Consider the following 24,908-nt stretch of genomic DNA (forward strand, 5'->3'; position numbering starts at 1 on the left):
TATTCAATAAATTCAAAGTGAAAAAAAACCAAAAAAACATTGAAATATGAAAAAGAAAAAAAAGTTTTGAGTTCAGTGGAAAAAATATTTATAATTTTAAAAATGATTAAAATAACCAATAAAATGATTAATGAAACAATAAATTTAGTTGGAATTTCATGAGAGCTATAAATATGTGTTGCAAGTAATGTTTAAAATCAATTTTCAAAAATTTATAAAAATAAAGAAAAAATAATCTATAAAAGTAATTCCAAATTAAAATAAAAAAAAGTTCCTTTTAAAAAAAAAATCAAGATAAAGTAAAATTAGCGTTTGTTAGCTGATATACTTCGAAATAGTTGCAATTAGGGATTGCAATACCGGACCAAAATTTCAATACCGGTATTCGGTATTTTTAAAATCTTAATACCGGGATACCGGTTTTAATACCGGTATTAGAAATTTTAGAAAAAGAAAGAAAACGCAGGTGTTTCTTTGTTTTATTTACCAGTTTTGTTATAGAGTGTAAATGCCACAAAAAATAATTTATAACATTATAAATTATAACAGTATATAATTACAAAAAAGTAAAGAAACATCTTATTTATTTAAATCACGAAAAAAGTGTAAATATCACTATTCAGTCTGTGGTACTATTACAAAGTTTTGAAATGTGATCTTAAAAAACATAATGCATCCATTGTACTGTCATTAAGCCTGAAAAGTAATTTTGTGTAAAAATGACCAGCTGTCGAAAACGCTCTTTCGGCATCTGCGCTAGTTGGTGGTACTGTTAGAAATGCGCGATATATTTCCAAGTATTTATCTCTAAATCCCTTATCTTCAAATAAAATAAATCGATTTCTCGTCGGATGATTTTGAATATAGCTGATTTCTGTATTGTATTTTGGTTCGTTTAAATTTTTTTTATTTATCGCTAATTCTAATTTTTGTTCAAGAGACAATTCCTTTTCACTATCGATAGTAGTGACATCATAATCTTCGATAATTGAACCGAATTCTTCTGAATGTGGATAGGTTTGTGGGTAAAAAATTTTAAGAAAATTTACTATAAACTTAATCAGATTTGAATTATTTTCTTTCCTTCTTTTTCATTTTCATTTTTAAAATCATTATAATTATGTAAAAACCAAAAGACATTTTCTATTTCGGTATGCCTATCTTCTGTGCGATTTTTCAATGCAATATATAATTCTTCAGATACTGATGTGTGCTGTTCTTTCAATGACTGCAACATGAAATTTATTGTTGCATTAGCTGTTAATAAATTAGAATCTCTCCGAGATAATGCCTGAATCGTCAGTTTTATTGGAAGTAGATAGTTCTGGATATTAAGTCGGATATAGTTCTGGATATTAAGTCGGATATAGTTCTGGATATTAAGTCGGATATAGTTCTGGATATTAAGTCGAATTCACTATCTGAAAAATTAATTTATAGGTTTAAGTCGATTATTGCTTTCGGATTGGATTTCTCAGTTTCAAAAATCGTTCCATCATTAGGAGCAAACTGTTCCAACGTGTCTTAGAATATATTATTAACATATATTCTGTTTTATTTTCAGTTAGTATATATTTTAGTAATATATCCGTTTTATAGGGGAACGTTTAAATATCTGAACAATTTTTCGAACTTCCTATAAATTATAGGAAGCATTTCTTGATAGGTTAATATTTCATCCTCATTAGAAATATCTTCTTCAACAATTACACTGTCATTATCTTCATTGTCAATATCACTCTCACTCTTACACTTTTCAAAGTTGGAATCCGAAATTTCTATATCCACAGTATTTGGATTCTTCTGTTCTTTATTTTTTTGGTATAATGCATCTATTACTCCTAAACTTTTTTCATAATTGTTGCTCCATCAGTCGTTATGGTTACAATATTTTCTTTCAGGGATAATCCATGTTTCACTAATATAGATTTAAGCAATTAATTAAGCCATTAATTAGCTAATTAATTTCGCCCGTAAGGGAGACATGAAAACAAAAACGTATACTATTTTGCTATGTTTCGCGATCCCTGAACAGATAGTGGAGACAATTTTAAAAATTTCTAGTAAATACCGAAAAACCGGTATTTAAACTTGTGAATACCGGTATTACGAAATTGTACAAATGGCTCGAAATACCGGTATTCGGTATCCCGGTATACCGGTATTGCAATCCCTAGTTGCAATAAACTTAAATTTCCATCTAATGCTTAACTCAGAATAAAAATAATTTTTTAATCCTGTCTTAATTGCGTTTTAGATAATAATTGTTTACTGTCCCTTCATATTCGGGACTTATGCTGGTTTATTTCCTCATGTTGTGCCAAATTTCATAATGAATTAGTCGAATCAATGTAACGCATTCTTGCTTTAAGTATATGCATTTTGAAATTTGCGGTTTGGTCACCATAAATAATTTTTTAATATAAAAATTTTAAAAAAAACACACATTTTTAATTGCGAATCAAAAAAAGGAGTGCACAAGCAAAATTTAATGCATAAACTATTTGTTCTCATATACAGATGCAGATGCAAATATTTAATAAAACTGAATTAAAAAGCGTCGTTTCTTTTTATTTTCTATAAAACAGGAAAAAAATTGATCTTTTTCTGTGTACAGAAAAATCTTTGCCTCGAGATAATTTTTCTCACCAGTTTCTATTTATTTGAGGATGCATTGGTTCAAAAATTGAGTTTTATGGATCAGTAACCTTTCTAAATTGATTGAAATATCCACTGTTGATCTTTTAGGGCAGTCGGTCACTGGTGTAAATTATGTCTGTTTTTTTATTGAATTTAAAAATATGGTAGAGTATTTTTGTCTTAAAAACAGAATATTAAAGCATATTTAAATATATAATGTGGATAAAATGCCTTATAAATGAGGCACCTTAGAAAATGTGCTCTAAAATATGCCTATATTTATGTAATGCAATGCAAAATAAAAGAGAATAAGCAGCAAAACAAAAAAAGGTGGAAAATTGAGTTGGATTTGATTTAAAAAATATACTGATTAAAACGTTTGCAGGCAGAATATTACCTTCTTTGGCTACACGAATGCAATTTTGGGACAAGCATAGTAATTTTGAAAATTTACGAGATGACGAAAAAGGGGTTTGAGTCTGCAAATATTAAACAGCTTGCTCAGTCATCGAGCATTTATTTTACAATATTTATTTTGATAGCATCGATTATCCGTATAATCCAATTTTAAGGAATTCTTCTTATTTTAAAGATTTCTCATTCAAATAATTTAAACTTTTTTTTTTGAAATTGGCAACCCACGAAAACCAAGAAAAAAAGTTAGTTTTTCAAATTATTGGAATAAAAGCTTCTGTGTCGCTTTTCGATGGACTTTTTTCGCGGTAATAAATATTGCCATAATGCAAGAAGTCGTCATAGAGGAATAAAGTATTTTTGAAATGAGAAAAGGTAATTTCGAAATTACTTGAAAATTTAACCTCTCAGTTTTTTTAAAATTAAAAACAGTAGAGAAGAATGGTAACAAAAGTAAATGACTTAATTTCTCTTAGATTGTGATTAAATGTTACATAATTTCATGTTTTTTTTCCATTTATAAGTGTTGTCTATTTTTGTACAAACCTAAATAATCAAACTTTATTTTACTAATTAGTCAGTTTTGGATGCTTTGGTGATATAATAAATAGACTGCTAAATAAACATAGACTTTAATATAAAAAAAATCTGTGGAATGTGGAATAATATTTTTTCACCAAGGTAATAACTTTTTTCTACTGTATTTATTTTTAATATAAGTTTAAGCTATAATTTCCTAAAAAAAAACATGAATTCTACACAATATTTTAAAGGTATATCTCTTTCTACAACGCTATTCTGTACTAGCGTAACACTATCACAACAATATTGTAATATGTATTATTTTGCTTTGACAGCAAAAAGTTTTTAAACGGCTTAATTTCATAGGTATTGTAAGAATATTGATGGAGTAAAATTTCTGCCAATCGAACGGATCAGTTCAAAAAATTTCGATTTCTTTTGCCTTTAGCTTTTTTTTTATTTTATTTCCTTTAGCGTTCTTCCCATCTGTTACAAAAAAAAAATTATTCTTCAGTTGAGAAAATATAATCTGTGTTAATATACGATCTAAATTTTTTAGAAAGAAAAAGGAGGGAGTAGCTTCCATGATGAGTATTAAACCATATTTTCTATTGATTCTCAAGTATTAAACCATATTTTCTATTGATTCTCAAGTATTAAACCATATTTTTCTATTGATTTATAGCAAGCATTTCGTTATCAGTGTCTACAGGTATATTAATTTTTCAATACAGAAAACAAAGAAGAGTATAAATTATACGAATTATGCTATACATGGCATGTTTCTTGACGCTTTTTACGCTTGACTCTTACCTCGTTTACTTATTAAAATCTGACACTCTTTGGACCAACTTAATAAATGAAGAAAAATTCAAGCGCATCCATTTGATCATGTATTAAAATGTACATTTTTTTAGTGAGGGAAAATAAAAATCTTAAATGCCCGAGGCATTGGTATTAATACTTTAAGCATCATAATAGTATATTGTTTTTTTAAAAAACGTATTAAAACTTTTTTTTATATTTATTTGGGGTATACTTTTCCTAAGATTTTCAGTACAAAAATTATGCTTCTTATTTTATTAATTTAGGATTATTTATAAAAATATTTTTATATTTTAGTAGTGCAGTATCCAAAGAAAACTTTTAAAACATATTTTAAATTTTTTTGCTAGTTTTGCAGTGTAATTTTTCACAATCAGCCATTTTTTTATTATGAAATTTTGCAATAATAATTCTTAATATTCTTAATTACTTGGTTGATAATTAATTTCTGGAAATAATAATGAAAAAAAAGAATTACTGTCGGGACACACTACTGTACCATATGTAAGAATTCTAACACAAGGGAAAGTGAGAGAAAAACTTTTTTTTAAAATTCCGCCCATATATTGACGGAATAAGTCGAGTTAAAGAGTAAGAAAATGCCTTTCACAGATGGTTCGAAAATAATTTACCCAGACATTTTGATATATAGGGTCATTAAATTGATATTGTGTGCGTTGAAATTTGTAAAATGAAAAGAAAATCAAGAGAAAATCAAAGATTTACATGTTTTTCGTTTCAAGTTCTAGTGCCAAATTATAGCTACTGTGAAACCCTGCCCAGATCTTATATCATGCTCAAGCATCCCTTACTCATTTGCAATAATATGCACAAATAACTTAAACATAGCGGTCTTGAAATTTTTCAAACAAAATAATAAAGGGAAGAAAACACCATTTTATTATTTGTTGAAAATAAATAATAATGTGAAACTTACACGGATCTCTTATTCTAATAATCCATATTCATATGTAATATCATACACACGAAATTAAAAATAAAATGAGCATGAGACTTTTTTCAAATAGAAAAGTGAATAGAAGTACACATTTCCGTATTAATTCTTTCGAAATTTTATTAGGACACATAACACCATTGCGAAACTTTTTCAGACCTTATAACACATTCAAATAATTCTTATTCATATCAAATGAAAAAAATTTCTGATCTGAGTGAAATGCAATCAATCATTCATTTCTGACAACAATCACCATAAGTAGATCACATTATCACTCTGGTGATTATTATTTTTCCTCCGTGCAAACAAATAATTAACTTGAAGTTGGAAGAATCCGAAATTATGAGTCATTCTTCCGAAGTCATTCTTCAACTCATTTCAAATGCAATTCTTTGTTTCTTGAAAAAGACTTTCCTAGTCACTGATTTCAAGCATGATGAATAATGAAAGGAGAGATGATTGTGACTTCATCATCCACATAACGCTGGGGGGAAAAAAAACCTTCCCTTTCGCTTTTGTTGCAGCAGAACAAACAGAAATTTGACGGTCATTCCCTGGTCGCGGTTCGTTGACTTAACGTGCGATATATCTTCCAAAATCTTCTTAAGAAGACCAATTTACTGCTACAGTGAAACTTCCCGGCATCTACGTAAGATGGTCCTCTTTAGAATTTTTATAATTGATAGCGTGATTTACGTGTAACCGAGCAGTTTCGTAAATATTATCTTTATGGGTATTTGCATGCTTTGTATTTCATGAATGGAATATAAATAAGTTCAGAGTTAAGGCTTTTGTGAAGATGTTTATATTCAAAGTATAATTTTAAAGTATGAGATCTTGTAAATGTGTGCTCTATATAATGGAATTTCTTTCAAAGTTATTTTTTAAACGAATAATAAAATAAATTGGAGGAGGCTGTTCAGCTTTCAAGATCGATAGAATAATTGTCATTTTTGGAGATTTATATTATGAAAATATTTTTCAGTGGTTGAATACGCTTTTAAAAGTTTCTGAGGAAAGTAGAATTTTAATGGTTTTTAAATTTAACTTCAACTTTGTAATGATTCCTTTGCGAATGAACTTTTATTTTCCCTCTTATTTATTGATTTTTTTTTATTTAAATTGTTAATCATAAAATTTTATCCCATCAGAAATTGACAATTATAACAAAATTTACCTAGAAAATGACTTCTGTTTACTCTAGTATTAGTACGAAAACCAAGAGACACATATATTATTTTAACGCTTCAGAAACAGAAAAGAAGTTTGCATTCCGCTATGGATGAGATTAAAAATATTTTTCATTTAATACTGAACAATGATTCAATACTTTAATATTGAAAGATTGCTTTAATATTAAGCTGATGTGTACTATTTTTCTAATTTCTTTGTTCTGAGCATAAATGAATCTTTATTTGAAATGTTATTGCATTGAACAAAACAAAAGATAGTTTCGAAAGGATTGCTCAATTTTGAACCACATTCATATCTCAATTTGGTTTTGGTTATATTAACGTCCCGTTTGAAGCAACACTAGGGCTATTTTGGGACGGACCTCGTAATTTTGAACCACGGTCAGATGACGAGGACGACACCTGAGCTGGCACCCCCCTCTCCACACCACACCACACCAACGGGAGGACGTTTTGCATGACGGATTTAACGTGCAACAGACCCCCTTACACGACGGGTCTTCGGTGGAATCGGGTCACGAACCTGAAACCCTCCGGTTTCGAAGCCGAGACCTTACCACCGGGCCACCGCGGCCCCATTCATATCTCAAAGACGACATCTGCACTAATATTTCATAAAAAAATTCTGTTCCGAGCTTTATGACAATACCAAAGAATAATTCTATATTAGTTCTTAATTAGAAGACAGTTCAAGATATTATCAAATTTCTCCGATTCTAAGATCAGTAATCTAGCAACTCAACATGGATATTTATAACGCGTATTCAATGAAAGATTAACCTTTTTGAATTGCATCAAATTTTAATGAATCCGTTATATTATTTATGTGCGTTTGTATGCTTAAATTTTTCAGAAATATTAATTTGTTTTCATTTAAAATGTTATGAATACTTCATGCAATTTAATTCAAACCTTTATATGAATAAGAAGTTGAATTCAAAAAATACCTTAATCTTTTTTTATCGACGGTACTTTAAAGTACTATTTAATTTACTAAACTTACTATTTAGTTTACAAAAGTACTATATAGTTTACTTCAATTCCTATTAAAGGTATCTAAAAAACCCGTTTATATCTGGCTGATATCTTCACATTGTGACTATTTTTTCTAACAATATTTGAAAAAATATAAAGAATGTATTTCCAATAGAAAGCAGATGACCAACTAAAAATAAGATTGAAAATCTTTAATTATTAACGTATTTTAATTGATTAAAAAATATCTTCTTCTTGGGTTTATTATGTACCAAAATTTAATTAATGATTCAAAAATAAATTTGAAAAATGGATGGTAAAATAATTCGATAAATAAAGGGTTAGTAGAATATATATATATATATTACACCATACGAATGCTTTTACAAATACAAGAATCACCACATTGTAATTATGAAATGAACTACAAAAGAATTACTGAAAATGCCAATTCTAAGGTGTGGAATGCATTATTTCCGTTTATACAAGCGATCATGTTGATATATTATGCGCCAGCATTGTAATTTGGGATGAATTTAGCCTCCTTGAGTATCAATGCAAGCAGAAAAGGCTAACTAAATTTGAATGGATGTCCGATGCTTAGAGTATTTGGCCCTTACACATTTAGGTAACGATTCCCTAATAGTTCGCTAATGGATATAACATAATTAATTTACATCCAGATCAGAGAACTCATCCTATTGGTGACTATCCCCTTCTCCAACTGAATCTGACTGTTGAAGGGTATCTTCCTGGAACACAATATATAGTAACGCGCGGAATTGTGCTTCTAGAATGGCGCATTCTCTTATGTAGGAGTGCGTTTATTGTAAAATTAAAGTAACATTTCCTATTCAAAACATGCATTCTGAATGTCAGTAAGAATTGGACACCAATACACAACTTTTTTGCTTATTAAAAATTTACTGATCCGTAAATCAAATTTTAAAAAAAGTATTAAAAATAAATATTTAAATCTTTTTTATCCAAAGCTTTCAAATTTGTGAAATTTGGATGTAAACGTTTAAGAAGATAATTAAATGAAAAAATATGGAAATGCTTCCGCCCTTTTGAGAATCATTAAAAGCTATGATATTCTATCTATTTCCACTGTCCGAGAGGGTGGAAATATTATTAACATTATTTTCAATAAATAAGCCACTGTGTAATAATATTAATCATTCAGCTGTTTTAAAATTATGCAGATGTTGATTAGCAAACAAACACAGTTTGGTTCTGTCTGTGGAATGAAACTGAAATAGAATAATTAATTTTAAAAAGAAACTGTTTTTCATGTTAAATCATTTTTATGAATTAGATGTTTGGATATTATTTTTAACTTTTTAAGAAAACGATGAGTTCAATTGATTGATTTTTCTTATGTGTAACAAATTCAGTGTGGGTGTGAACATATTTTCTTTAGCAGTTGCGCGGCCGGAGAGACAACACTTCTGAAAATTTTAAAACATATTATGCATAATAAGCAATGGGGAAACTGAAGCCCGTTAGCATCGCGATACAAGTGCAAAAGAGCGAAAGAGACTGAAATTCATCAGTGATTTTATATTGTGAGATTCTGGTAGGGATTTCTTAGACATGTGTCGACTTAAGTAAGGATGTCTGTGTGTGTGTGTGTGTGTGTGTGTGTGTGTGTGTGTGTGTGTGTGTGTGTGTGTGTGTGTGTGTGTGTGTGTAATAAAGGATAAACAGGTATTTATTAGTTTTGAGGAAAATGTATATATGAAAAGAAAAAAAAATAACTCTGTTCATTTTGAGCTTCAAACTTACTGGATTAAAAATAATTTAAATTTACTCTTCTGAGAGTAGTTTTGTGAAGCTCATCCAAGGCCATTTTATCCAACCAAGATAAAAAATTTCCTTGTATTTGTAAAATTAATTAATAAAAGGTAAACATTTTCAAAAAATTTCCTTTCCTTTACAAGGTAAAAATTTTCAATTGAAAACTAAAAATTTTGTCACAATAACTAAGAAAACGGGAAAAAAAAGTTCGACTATTTAACACATCAGAAAAGGAATTCCCCATTTTGGAAATGTAATTAAAAATAAAACAAAAGAATTACTTGCTCTGCGATTCTGGATTTTTAAACGTTTCAGGTTCTAAATTGATGGGGTTGTCATGCACTTCAGAAATATTCTTTTTTAAATTCGGAATTACTAAAATACATAAGGACATCTTAAAGTAACACAAAATTGAATTTATTAGTTATATACTAGCCACCGTAGGCGACCAAATTTTTCTTCGGAATATTGGCTTTTCCAGTTGTTAAACTATTATTAAGGGACATATTTATAATCTCAGCTTTTTTCATGTACGACTGAAAACATGATTTCAATATATTGCAATTTAATAAACTTGCAAATCAATTAGAGTAATTAAAACTTTTTGCGCCATTGACATAGTGTACCATGGATGACTAACTCCTATTTAAGTATCCATTTCCTTCAAGTGGAAGATGTATTATTTCCTTCAATAATTATTATTTATACAAACGCTCATGTGATTTGTCCTTAATAAATCAAAACACTACCTTTAAAATCTTGTTTGTGAATGCATCTAATATTTATCTTGTTAATGAGTGCAAAATATTTATTATGGGAAAAATAAAAGCTTGGTATTAATATGTTTCTTTATTTGCATATTTTAATCGTTTATTAAGGATTCTTAATGTATTCCAGTTTATGCTGTACATTTTAGTAAGTAACTTATAAGCTGCTGATAAGTTTGAATACAACGTGAATATCACTACGTATAAGAGGAGCAATATGCCACCTCTAATGTCATGGATTTCTAATCCTAATTACATTATGAAGTTTGCAAGAGTCTTTTTTAAATTATAATGCCATGTCATCAAGCGAGACAGAAAAATGTGGATATATCTAATATATAAAATTCTCGTGTCACAGTTTTCGTTGCCATACTCCTCCGAAACGGCTTGACCGATTTTGATGAAATTTTTTGTGCTTATCCGGTATCTATGAGAATCGACCAACATCTATTTTTCATCCCCCTAAATGTTAGGGGTAGTCCACCCCTAAATTTTTATTTTTATTTTTTAGACAAAATTTTTAATTTCTATTTTTTTATGATACAACATACAAAACTACATACAATCCTCAATTTTCCCCCTTCTACGATCCACCCTTATTTTTTAATAGCCATTTTAGTAATTTAATCATTTTTCCTCTCCGGTCGAAAACTGATCAATCGTCATTTAATTAGTTATCCCCGCCAGATGTCTACAGGTGTCACTTCTGACCCAGTAAACAGCACGGAGTAGGGATGAGAACGAAGCCGGTCTCCTTTCTTTCTCACTCCCTACACAGTTGTCGGCCATCATTATTGTTTATGCATCAAGTGTAGTAGTAACGTTGACAATTATTATTTTGCTATCTCAGTGTAACTCTCATATTAACTTTTAATCATTCCTATTTTATCAATAATAATTAAATTATCAATTTTGAGTGTATTTTGCACGATTAGTTAATCAAGTGATTTTATAACCTCAAAAGTACTCAACACGTGACACGAGCTTCCAATAACAACGGATTTTGTGTTGTAAGTATACTTTTTTTTATTTATATCGAAAATGTTGTTGATCTTATAAAAATGTAATTTTAATTTAATTTTATTAAAAAAATGTAATTTAACAATTAAGATTTTCATAGTTTCAATTTTTACAGTGAGCAATGCCAAGAAATCGCAAAGGGGCTGATTTGAGCCGCAGTACAAGTAAAGCTCGAAACTTGCGAAATAGCAGATCCCAAAGAACAGAAGAACAAATCCAGCAACAAAATACTGATGCACGTGTCAGAATGGCGCAATTGCATCAAGAAGAGCCAGAAGATACACGAGCTGAACGCAATGAAGTCAGAAGATTAGAACAACGACAATCACGCCGTTTCACAGTCAATAGACGAAGAACAAATGACCAACAACGACAACAGGTACATCGAGCATTTATATCTGATTCATTCCTGCGTCTAGCATTCCAGTATGAGCCCGATATTGAATATTATGCTCATTCAAAAGTGGTAATTGGTGCTATGGACAAGGAATGTCCGCATTGTCATGCTCTGAAATTCAAAAATGAGCCAGCTGGGATGTGTTGCGCGTCAGGAAAAGTGCAACTACCTGAAATTGAAACACCACCTGAACCATTGAACGGCTTACTTATCGGCACGGATCCAGATTCTAACGTGTTCCTGAAGTCAATTCGAAGATTCAATTCATGCTTTCAAATGACATCGTTCGGAGCAACAGAAATAGTTCGAAATACTAATGCAAATGGTAAACAATTCACTTCTACATTCAAAATCAGAGGCCAAGTTTATCATAAAATGGGCTCACTGCTGCCAATGCCAAACGAACCACATAAATTCTAACAAATCTACTTTATGGGCGGCGAGGATTCCGGAAGCGCACTTGCCAATCGCGTGAATGCACGTTGTGATTATAATAACCTTGATTCACTTTATGCCAGGAGCATCGTCAGCGAGCTAGATGCTCTTTTGAACGAGCACAACGAGTTGTTGAAAATATTCAAGTAATTTCGGTATGAATTCGCCAAATCGAACTGCATCTTATTTAATGAATACTGAAATGAATCGTGAACTGCAGTACAGTACTGTAGAAATGGCAGCGATTGTTGCCCGCAATGTCCCACTAATGAATGAGGAACAAAGAACCATTTATGATCGCATTATGCTCGCAGTTTCAGCTGGACAAGGTGGGTTCTTCTTTTTGGATGCACCGGGTGGAACTGGCAAAACATTCGTTATTTCGCTAATTCTTGCTGAAATACGATCAAATAATGGCATCGCATTGGCCGTTGCATCATCGGGCATTGCAGCAACTTTATTGGATGGAGGTAGAACAGCTCATTCAGTATTTAAGCTGCCACTAAATATTCAGAATAACCCTGACGCAGTATGCAACATTAAGAAACAATCGTCCATGGCCACTGTGCTGAAACGGTGTAAAATTATTATTTGGGATGAATGGCACACAAACATTCACTTGAGGCGTTGAACAGGACATTGAAAGATATTAAAAACAGTGACAAACTATTTGGCGGAACTCTGTTGGTCCTTTCAGGTGATTTCAGACAAACACTTCCAGTCATTCCACGTTCAACATACGCTGATGAGATCAACGCTTGCTTAAAATCATCTCCATTGTGGCGTAATGTTGAAAAATTACAGCTAAAAATAAATATGCGCGTTCAAATGCTTCAAGATCCATCCGCTGAAACATTTTCAAAACAACTCTTAGATATCGGTGATGGAAAAGTTGCTATAGATGAAACTGGATACGTAAAATTACCGACCGATTTCTGCACAATCGCTGATTCGCAAGATACTCTCATTGAACAAATATTTCCCGATGTACACACACAGTACATAAATCATGAGTGGCTTGCAGAAAGAGCGATTTTAGCGGCAAAAAAATGGAGACGTTGACAATTTAAATCTGAAGATACAAATGTTGTTGCCAGGGAACTTGGTATCATATAAATCTATTGATACAGTTTGCGACGACAGCGAAGCAGTATATTTTCCCACAGAGTTTTTGAACTCACTGGATTTGCCAGGCATGCCACCGCATAATTTACAATTAAAGGTTGGATCTCCAATTATCTTGCTTCGTAATTTGAACCCAACCCGGCTGTGCAACGGTACGCGATTAGTCATTCAAAAATTAATGAAAAACGTGATCGAAGCCAGGATTTTAAATGGCAAGTTCAGAGGTGAAAATATACTCATACCACGGATTCCTATTATACCTACAGATGTGCCAATTCAATTCAAACGTATTCAGTTTCCGATTAGATTGGCATTTGCAATGACTATCAACAAATCCCAAGGTCAAACGATGTCTGTTTGTGGATTAGATTTGAGAACACCATGTTTTTCACACGGACAATTATACGTGGCATGCTCTCGAGTGGGTAAACCATCCAGTTTGTTTGTGTTAGCTAAAGATGGACTAACAAAAAATATTGTTCACGCTATAGCATTAAGAGATTGATATTGTTTAATAGTGTTACTGTCGTAATTGTTTAATTAATGATATATAATTTTAAGGAATAAATTATAATAACTTAAAAATAATGTTTGCCTTTTGTTATTTTTATATTCCCTCATTGTTCACAGCGCTCCATGCTTATTTCACGCATATCCCACATTCTTACATACATACAATATACACATTCTAACATACATACAATATACACATTCTAACATACATACATACATACTTACAATAAGTAAGCTATTTTTTGTCTACACTAGAAATTACTAGGAAATTATTTATATGGCAAAACAACGTTTGCCGGGTCAGCTAGTTAATTATGTAAAAATTGAAGGCCTATATGCTGTAAGAAGAAAGAAAAAGTCAATTATAGAATCATGAAAAACATTTATATTAACTCAATATTTACTCAAGCAACATTAAACATGCCTCTGAAGGCTTATAAGAAAGCCAGGTAAATATAAATTCTTCGACACTAGAAAAATATCTTCAAAAAAAAAATATATATGGTATACATAAATATTACCATGGTATAAAATTATTACCATGAGGCTTAAAAATATATATTATATTCAATCAATGAATTAATTCCTTTTCATTTTTTTAAATTAATGAAGAATAATTAAAAGCTTTCTTATAAACAACAAAATGAAAATTGAAATTAAATTAAAAATGATTCATTAAATGACAACGATCATAGATTTTTAAGTCTTGTGTATTTAAATTTCCAATGAAAGATAAACTGACATATTAACAGATAATTTAAAGGTCCATAGGAAGGAAGGACAATTTTAGATATTAAAAAGTTGTTTTGAAAGTTTCAGAGAGATTTCTTTTCTGCGGAAGCTGCATCTTTTAAATAAAAATTCTATATCAGCATTTTGTATTTAATAGTATTTTAATGTTTATTTTCCCTAACGAATTTTCTAAGAATTTATAATTCAGTCTTGAGGATTAAATTTCACAAAAATAATCTAGGGAATTATAACGCTACTTGAAAACTTAATAAATCGAAAATACAAAACAAAATCAGAATACTATTTTCATCCGTATCCTAGACGCCCACAATAAATCAATTTCTTTTTTTTCAATAGCAAAAACAAAAGCATGATTCATTACTTAGAAACAAAACAAAAATAAAGAAAACCAGTATAACACCGATGGATCGTAGAAGAAAAACGATTTAATTTCGGAAATGAGTCGAACACCGACGGTATACCTAACAAAACAGCTGACCATTTTTCTTCACGCACGGAAACACTAAGTGGGTGAAATCAGCAAAAAACAAGAATCAAGTTTTTTCGCGGTCAAAGACATTTTTCAAGGTCAGAGCTGTTGAGGTAAATTGTCACGTTCCTTATTCAGGCATCATTGCGGAAGGGCGATATTCGCAGTTCAGATTCTTATTTTAAGGCGTTTTTATGATGCAGAATTCCTGTTTGTCTCCTACAATTGGATTTATAATCACATTAAAGTTTTTGACCTTATTCGTAGGAACACAGATTTTGTACCTTCATCAAGTAATCTAGACCTCTTACTCATTACTTTGATAATTGTTTTAAGGAGTTTATTTTAATCTATACCTACAATATACATCATAATAGAAGATTTTCTAAATATTGATTGTTTTATTAAATATTTGTGTTGATGTCGGCGGAAAAAGAAAACAACAATATTTATTTTTTTATGTCTAAGTGATGTACAGTATTGAAAAAACGCCGTAACTCTATTACACAACTTTTTTATGTTTATGTTTGGAAACTTCTCATCAGATGTTTATCTGGACGAAATTATTTATTGAAGAGTTCCGAAATTTCTATATTTAGTGTAGAAAATCACTTTGTTACTGTATAATATACAAATATTAATAAAAAATATAGCGTTTCTCTAGAATTTGCCACAATGTAGTTGCTATTTAACGGTTAGCAAAATGCCTAGGACCTTTGCGTTACAAAGCCATATAAATATGTAAACATAATTTTTTAAGCAGAGACCGAAGTGAGAGAATACACTTTCGAATTTTAAATACTTTTATTCCATCCCGGGAGGTATAATTTATGTACAAGCAGGAGCGACAAGGCACGACAACACAGAACGACACGAGAGCGAAAAGAGGAAAAGCTAATGAAATATTTTTCCCCATTATTATATACTGTGAGATTTTGATAGGGATTTCTTTACACGTGTCAATTTAGGTAAGAGAAATATAGGTATCTTTTAAAAGAATGTGTTAGATCGACAATTTTTTATTCCTTCACTCGTTATGTGGGAACCGCTGACTTAAGCATTTTTACAAAGCTTATGTTGAATTAACTAAATAAATAAATTGGAATTTTATCAAAAAAATAAAAGAATATTTTAAAATGAAGTTAATATGAGCTGAATCAAGATAAAATAGTTTTTATAACAGTTTCTCTTTTATGAGAAATTTAACAAAACACCTCAAACTGTTAAATATAGTATACCGCTCAGAAATATTCGCAATGCAACTTTAGAAAAGAATCACTTTAGTCTAATTATTCTTTTCTAGAAAGGACTAATTATCATTAAACTATCAGGAAGGTTTGCAATAAATCAATGTGATTTTATTTGTTTACCTATTTAAATAATTGATAGTTGAAATAATAATCTAAAAAAAATGATAGTTGATAGATACATATTTTTGCAGTTCATTTACTATCCTTGTAAATGCATTTTACAAATACATAATTATATGCTTTTTGAAGGATACATTGGATTTTTTTTGATATACTTTATGATGGATTCTGTAATTCCGGGACAATATGCCGCTAAGGTTACATAAGCATGCATAGAACTCTTTAGATTTCTACACAACATCACTAATTATTTTAAAAAATATAATTACAGACATTTCATGAAATGGCAAATTGAATTCATAGATACTATATTATCTATAATCAAATTAAAAATGTGAAGTACTTTCTTATTAACGTATGATAACGTATTCATATTGGAATGATAAGATTGCAATTCTTTTTGAATTTCTGAATCTTATTTTAAATATTAATATAAAAGAAATCATACTCTAAAAAGTCCACAAATTTCTTGTAACGCAGATAAATTTGAAAATTGTCGGTATTAATGACAACAACAATCAGCTGTTACATTTATGTTCAAGTCTGAAGTCACTAAAGTTATTCTGGGTTGAACCTCCTAATTCTGAACTGTGGTGCACTTCCCCCCATACCCCAGACTTCCCCATTTCTAAATTTTCCTGCAGCACCAGCTTGAAGATTGTTTGGTAGCATTGGATTTATCGTTATCCAAGCTTACACAACTAATGGATATTTGGTAAAATCGGGTTTCGATTTTAGAAATTTCAGATTCTGATGCAGAAATCTAACTACCAGACTACTTCAAATTCACAAAGCGATTAAAGAGAAATTTTGATCTAAGACAATCGGATTAGAATTGTATCCGACAATTTCCTCTAAAAAATTACACATTTCACAGACACAAAACATAAGAACTGAAGAGAATTTGTTGAGGCGGCTGTTGGACATAATTAATATCTCATTTTATGCTGCTAATCAGATTTTCAGTCCTGCATGTATATACAGCATAAGGTATTAATCAATGCGTTTATAAAAGATTTCATCCATGTGAATATGGCAAATGAATTAATGATCCTAATTGTAATTTCATGAATAACGAGTAAAAGAAAAATTTCAACTATGAAAAATTACATAAAGAACAAAAAAAAAAAGAATATATATATTTTTTATCATGTGAGAATATGATATTTTGGTTGGGGAATTTGAAGCTCGAGATCACGTTGGCAATGAATAAAAGCATAAATGGCAATTTTCATCATCATCTTTTAGTATCATATATTTTTTTACTTGCTTTTACCAGTATTGCATTATTATCACGTATGCTTCTTTGAAAGCAGATGCGTTTGTAAAAAGTTGACTTGCAAGTCGACGTACAACTATTACATCATAGTTGTTATTTCATCTCGAAATCGGCTAGTTATGAAAGTTTAAGAAAATTATATATAAATATATATATATATGAGAGAGAGAGAAATCTCGTGATTATTTCAAACCAGTTTAAACTGGTTAATAACTTTAATTAATTAAAGAAAAAGTGACTTAAAAATAGTAATGTTCTCACATGATAACTGGAAATGCGCGATCGTAGATTTAATTTTAATTTTTTAAAAATTTACTTTGGTATTGTAGAGAGGTCGAACTATAAGTAATATTTTATTTTTATTTTTGAATGCAATAAAAAAGACGAACTATAAGAGCTGAAAAAATTATATAAATTCATAAATTCAAAATTATATAAATTCATACATAATTTGTCCTTGTTTGGTTTTTAGGAGCAGACTAGAGGAAAAGGATTTCGCTATGAATCAGCGGAAGGACGTCCTGTTCTAGAAAGGAATTTATTGACAATGGAGTCACTTGACATGAAACGAATGTGGAAACATCCTTGTAAAGGAAGTGGAATGAAGATAATAGCTAGTTAACTAAAAGATTAAGTAGATTAAAATCCTGTATAAAAATAGCAAGGATCTTGCGCAGAATTTGAAATCGGGAATGTTTAGTAATTAATACATTTTAAGAAATAATTTCCGGATATATCAGTGAAAGTGTTATGCAAATACACTGAAAGAAAGATAACATTTATGAATGAAATATATAACATAATGTCATCCTGCGTCTATAACACTGAGTTATCTAACCATTTGGATGAATATATGATGGAAAAAAAAAGAATGGAGACAAAAAGAAAGGTAATAAACTTTCTTTGAATCTCCGCAGAGAATCCCATTGAAGTCGCATCCTGAACAGTTATATTTAATGTTGAAGAGAATGAATAAAATGAAGAGAACAGAAATACCTAAAAACGAATGATGGAAAAGCTCTTCTGAAATCATAAGTGCTTGTTTAAAAAATACTATTTATTCATCACTTTAAAATATTTCATCATTAAACAAAAAGTTATATTTCTTAGTGCATATATTTTAGAGTTGCATTACCCGTATTTCAAAAGACATTTTAAACCTCCAATTGAATAACATTTTCAAATCATTCTTTACATGAAATGTTTGAATTCGAGTTTAATTAATATACGCTACTTCTTAACAACATGATGTAATTCAACACTAAAAAGTAACCTTCAATCCCGAAAAAATTTTGGGATACAGCAGAAAATAAATTCACCTCTAATCAGTGGAATTAGCAGGATCAGCAGTAGAAGTGTAGATATTCTTTAAAGACTTCTTTTTAAAGCCATCACGAGTGATTCTATTTTTATCTTTTTTCACAAAAAATAAAATCATCCTTTATAGAATGAAACGTAAGTATGGAAGAACAAAACTATTTTCGAAAAAAAAATCAGGAAAAGTTTCATTCCAAGAAAGAAGCAACTGTGTCTACACTCAATATAAATGGGGCCAAAGTATTTAAAAATATTTTTAAATTTGATTGTTTTAATTCTTGTATTTGGAAATTTTAATTTATGTTCACTCCATTTTTAATTCTCAAATACAGAAATTTATTTGCAGACAAAAAGTTAAAATGTTTCCTCTATATTTAATGCATATTAAATTACTGAAAAAACATTAATAACCTCTAGCTTCATTCTTATTCTTACATTAAACAAGGATTTTAAAAGTTATGCATGTATAGTTTAAGGTAAATATGAAATAGAACGTATTTTTATTAATATACTTAATATGCTTAAATATTATTGAATTTTATCTCTGTGGAATGTGGAAAAAACAAAATGAGATTGTAAATAATGACCAAAAATTTTTAATTAATCTTTGGTTGCATCCTTTTAATGACTATGCAGCATTTAACTTAAACTTTAAATCTCAATATTGACCTCTACATGATGAATGGCTCATATATTAAGTAACCAGATAATTAGAAATGTTTTAGAAAGATGGCTAAGACAAGGGACTGGTCATTTTTTAAATTAAAGATTCGTAAGGGTCAAAAATATAACTCAATCCTCTGTTTTTCTCTAATCGAAATTATTCTGAAAAAAATAACACCTTTAATTCTAGAGTAATGATTTTTCTGTTCTGAAATATAAGAAAATGTTACACAAAATATTAAACTTGACATAAATGTATAATTATGGAACAATACGTCAGTGAGAATAACAAGTGAGAATAACAAGAAAGGAAAAGTTAATTGGAAAGAAAACATTAAAAACAATTCAAAATATTTCGAAATATTTCAATAAGGCTAAAATATCAATATAAACTAAGCCTGTTTATATGTTCATGATATCAATTTTCTGAACGTCAAAATATTAGTAGTATTTGCCCTTTAACTACAGCAGCTATATTGACTGATATTCTGATGAGAGGATTAAAGAATTTAAGTATGCACTACATGAGAAAAAGCACCTTCAAACCATGTTTACTGAAATAAAATATGAAGTAAATATAAAGGTATATGGGATGGAACAGAAATTAATCCTTTACCTTTAAGTGAAAATATTTATTAATAAGCATCGTTGATTATTTTTGAAGAATATTATTTTCAACAGTATCATTACAACAATTGCCGTAATAAAACACAGAACGCACTTTGAAGGGAAAAAAACTATGATCGCAAAGAGAGAGAGAGAGAGAGAAAAAAAAAGGAAATTTAAACCATGACGTCGTTAATTGTATCGTTGAAACTGTTGTTCTAGTCCAGTTCTTCAAAAATATTTACATAAAATTAAAATATTTACAAAAAAAAAGTTTTTTTCTTTCAAACATTTTTTTCATGATAAATAGTGTTTTATCTTTAGTCTTTTGACAGTATCATGACAACCGTATCATTACAACAAATGCCATAATAAACACGGAACGCATTTTGAGGGAAAAAACTATGATCGCAAGAAAAAAAAAAAAGAAGAAAAATGAAATTTAAACTACGGAGTAGAGTATTGTATTGTTGAAATTTTTGTTCCAGTCCAGTTCTTCAAAAATATTTAAATGCATAAAAATATTTACAAAAAAAAATAAAACGCATTTCCTTCTTTCAAACATTTTTTTCATGATAAGTACTGTGTTTTGTCTTTAGTCTTTTGATGTGTATAACTTTCAAATTATTTTGATAAAAGAAAAACTTACAGTAGTTAAAGTAACAATAAATCTATTAAAAAGACCATTCTTAAACTTAAATGTAAGTTTCTACATTTATTGTTTAAAGCTATTTAATTAATCATTTCTAAAATTTTAATCTTTTCATACAGCCGATATAAGAATATATAAAAAATAAGGAATACTATTTCCTTATCTTCATTGATAAGAACAAAACCAAACACGATAAAAACAAACCCAACTTACCTGCGACTGTCAGGAGCACGAACCATTTGACCTCCATGGTTTTCACCTCAGTTGTAATGAAAGGAGAGCATCCTTCTTAACTAAGCCCACCGTAAAAGCAACTCGACCAGACCCACACACTGGAAATTGAGTAGGAAGTTTGTTCTACCGCGAAGAAAATGCACGACCTTCTCTCACTTCCGCCAGTCACAGAAAATACAGTCTTTCTTACGAAATGCGTCCAATCAGCTTCCGCTGCGATCTGGAAAATGAATGGGAAATACAGAGATAAAAACACAAAAAAAATGTTTGTAAATGAATACAAATTATTAACAAAGTGAAAGTAGATATTTAACTAACGAATGGCTCGATTATATGCTAAATAATGAATTCCGTGCCTAATTAAAAAAATTAATTTCTCTGCAAAAAGGATAGTATTTATTCTGTAGTTTAGAATGTCAAAAAAATTCTTATTAAACTGGATTCACTCTCAAAATGGGTATAAAGGAACAAAAAATTATATTCTTTGTTTCTGAATATTGTTAAAAATTTAAAACAGTAAGAAGTTATGAAAATATTGCAAACTAGTGAGGAGAAGAGGTTACGGATTATTTAAATTTAGTTTAGTCGAAATAGTATCCAGCATTAAAGCTATGTGAGAATTGCTTTAGCACATGCAATGTAAGTTTAAATTGGAACCATCGAGAGTGGTCTCCTGAATACTTTCTCGCACTCTCTCTAATACATTCGTCATCCCCACGAAAGTCTTATAAGACATTGACATACAATAGTTACGAAATATTCCTTTATGGCGGGAATTCAGCATTTCATTCGCTGAATCTATCGTGTCATCTTTCATAAATTATTTGGCGATTAAACCTTGGTATTGCGTTAGTAATATTTAATAATTCGTTAATAATATACTTCGAATTTGTGTTTTAGACACATTTTTCTCAACTTTTTGAAAAACACCTGACACAAAACTGCACTCGTAGTTACAAATTTCCATACCAAATTTGAATTATCGTGCTTATTTATTTCTGAAAGTACAAACCCACAGACAAGTGTCTGCACTTTAGATGTTAAATCTGTGAAACGAATTTTATCTATCTAGCTTTCTTCGTTTTGTAATCAATGTATTAACTTACATTCGAACAATCGGACTTGATCTGAACAGATTTTACTCAAAGTTTGAGAAATCTGCAAATTTAGCGTAAAAACCGTATAAAAAATTTCAATCATCTAGCTCAACTCGTTTTTGAGTTATGTTTGTCACAGACAGACAGACGGACATTTTCCAAAAATGTGGTTTAAATCTCAGGAACGTCTAAAACGTGGACATTCGTGAAATTATCGAGTTCGAATATTTTGATGATTACCATACTTTCTCTAATCTATGAACACGAGGAAGTAAAAAGACAGTGAAAACTACTTCTGAGCCAGAATTCTTTTCTATTCTACACTTAGAGGAAAAGCAGCAATTTTTCACTTTTCTACTTATTAATTGAAAAGAAAAAAAATACCCGTTGTATTATTTTAAACTATAATATTTTATACACTTATATAAAAATATTAATTATAAATACTTAAAGATCCCTACACCTATTTACTATTTAAATAAAGTATTCAATTAGTATTTGCACTATTGTAATTTAACTCCTCAACTTCATATAAAATGAAAAAAATTGGAGTTCAAACAGGTAAATTACTATAAGGAAATGAAATCTTTTTCGAATGCAATTTTTACTATTATTTATTTATCTTGAGAGGATGACATTGCAAAAATAATAAATGTTTTATCAAAATAATGAATAAAAAAGAAAACAATTGTTAAATTTGTATATCTTTAATTCCCATGTTTGATAATAAAAAATCTTTTTTTTTTTTACATGAGTTTTTTTTAAATGCCGAATACCTTTATAACCAAATAAATTGCTTTTTCTTAGAAATTGTATGCGATTAATTAGACGCTATGTCAACATGGCCTGAAGAAACCAAGATAAACGCTGAAAATTTGCATAAATTTAGCGTTCCCATTTTCATTAAAAACTCTTGATTAGTATTTATATTGTGAAGTTCCTACATCAGTTGATTATTTTTTTTAAGCCTAATCGATTTCACAGAATAAAATAGCATTTTGCTTCAGGCGTGAAATATCTTTTGCTAAAATAACAAACTCGTAATTAAAACAGATATATGCAGTGGCTTCCAGAGGTATTAGTACACTTAACCGCCGAATTTTAATGAAATATTGTTCTAGTCATTACTAAAAATTACAATTTTCAATTGAGAGTTTATTTATTTCCATAAATGTTTCTTTACAAAATTTCGTTGGATATTTTAAGAACATAAAATAATTTTTTTGAAAAATCAGTAATCAAAAATAAGCAAAAAAAAAAAAAAAAAATATCTCAACGGTTTTCGTACACTTTAAAGAAATCTAAATATATTTATAAATATTGTGATATTTTGGCCAATTAGCATTTTGCAGGATATCTGCTTCATCCGTAACAGCTTTTAAATGATTGAGCCTAAAGAGTTGTTTTTTTATAATCTTTATTCTTCTATTCTTCCAATATTGTTTTTAGTTCTGCATCCGTACTAATGCTATGTCTTCGTACTCTAACTTTCAATTCTGTCCGGATATTACCTACTAATTCGGGCGACTGATTGCTTTTTCAGATTTTCTGAACAATTATAGTCACCAAGGGCGAACATTGAGATCTTTTTCCTAGTTAAAAAAAAAGTATCCAATACTCCCATTCTGGGCTGATAATTTTAAATTGATTATTTTAAAATATTGAAATAAAGAGCATGATCCATTATTCCATTAATAGATACCAAATGACTTTCTCCTGATCCTGACATAAAATGCCATATAAGAACATCAAACTGTCCTGTTTTATTGTTTCAAATAAGTGCTTTGGATCAAGTTCCTTGTTTTCTTCTTTTCCATACAGTTATACACCCATCAAAACCAAAAATTTACTTTCAACAGCACGCGATACATAATTTTATTGTGTTTTGGGTTTATTTATCACTAACTGATTTCGGGAAGGTAAGTACAGAATTTTTTTCTTTTTTAATTTTTCTTTTCTTTCTTTGAATTAATAATTTTTTTTTCCGGTTGAACGTTCATGTAACTTATCCGATCTCAGTATTCATCGAACAGTTTCAGGTAAAAATGAAATAGAAATCATTTTTGTAAACTTAAAAGATTTTTTTTACAACAATAAACGTGGATTTTTTTAGCAAATTTTAATTTTAAATCTCTTATAAACGATGTGTTAAGTTTATAAAACGATATTCCGTTATTTTATTTTCGATTCTATCTTTTTCATTAAAACATTTCATGTTATATTGCTCAAAAGAGCAAGCTAAATTTACTAATATAACGTTTTGTTGAATTGATTTGACATATCAATGCCATAGTATATAATATCATCAACATATAACATAACCATGATAAAAAAAAAAAACTTAAAATGCTGTTATTTCCTTACAATTACATATCCACTTTAAAATAATAAACAGAATCTAGAGAAATAAAAAAAAAATAAAACCAAACGAATTTTAAAGAGTCAGCAAAATTGCAAAAAACAAAACGCCAGTTTATTAATTTTATTCAAAAATTTATCCTAAAAACTTTAGATGAATGAATTTTCTTGTGAAGCGTATTTTGCCTATCTTCAATTTTCATTATTATTATTATTTTAAATCTGAGATATGAGAATCATAGCGTAGAGATCATACGAAAAAATTCTGGAATTCATGTTCAGTAATTCCAGGCTAAAGGGTTTTTTTTCTCTTCAAATTCTGATATATGAACATTCCTATAGTATAATAATCAGCTTCGTTATTCATAGAACGTTCATTAGCATTGCAGTTGTAATTGTTATTCAGTGGATTCAGTCACATAAATTTGTTTTTAACATATTCTTTTATACTCAGAGTTGATACTCTTAAATTATGATTCTAATTACAAAGAATTTGAATTATTCTATTCTTTACGTTGATTTTGAT

The 24,908-nt window shown here is 29.4% G+C and overlaps 1 protein-coding gene across 1 annotated transcript in view; it reads right to left on the minus strand.

Annotated features, from left to right (window-relative positions):
* The window catches only part of LOC129961886 (uncharacterized), a 55,295-nt gene that overhangs the window by 16,438 nt on the left and 13,949 nt on the right, over window positions 1-24,908 (minus strand). Inside the window, exon 2 of the mRNA XM_056075506.1 lies at window positions 20,907-21,147. Coding sequence (XP_055931481.1) covers window positions 20,907-20,943 — 37 coding nt within the window. The 5' untranslated portion in view covers window positions 20,944-21,147. The remainder of the gene's footprint in view (window positions 1-20,906; window positions 21,148-24,908) is intronic.

Source organism: Argiope bruennichi, chromosome 2 (genome assembly GCF_947563725.1).
Source record: "Argiope bruennichi chromosome 2, qqArgBrue1.1, whole genome shotgun sequence".
In the NCBI taxonomy this organism is placed as follows: Eukaryota; Metazoa; Arthropoda; class Arachnida; order Araneae; family Araneidae; genus Argiope; species Argiope bruennichi.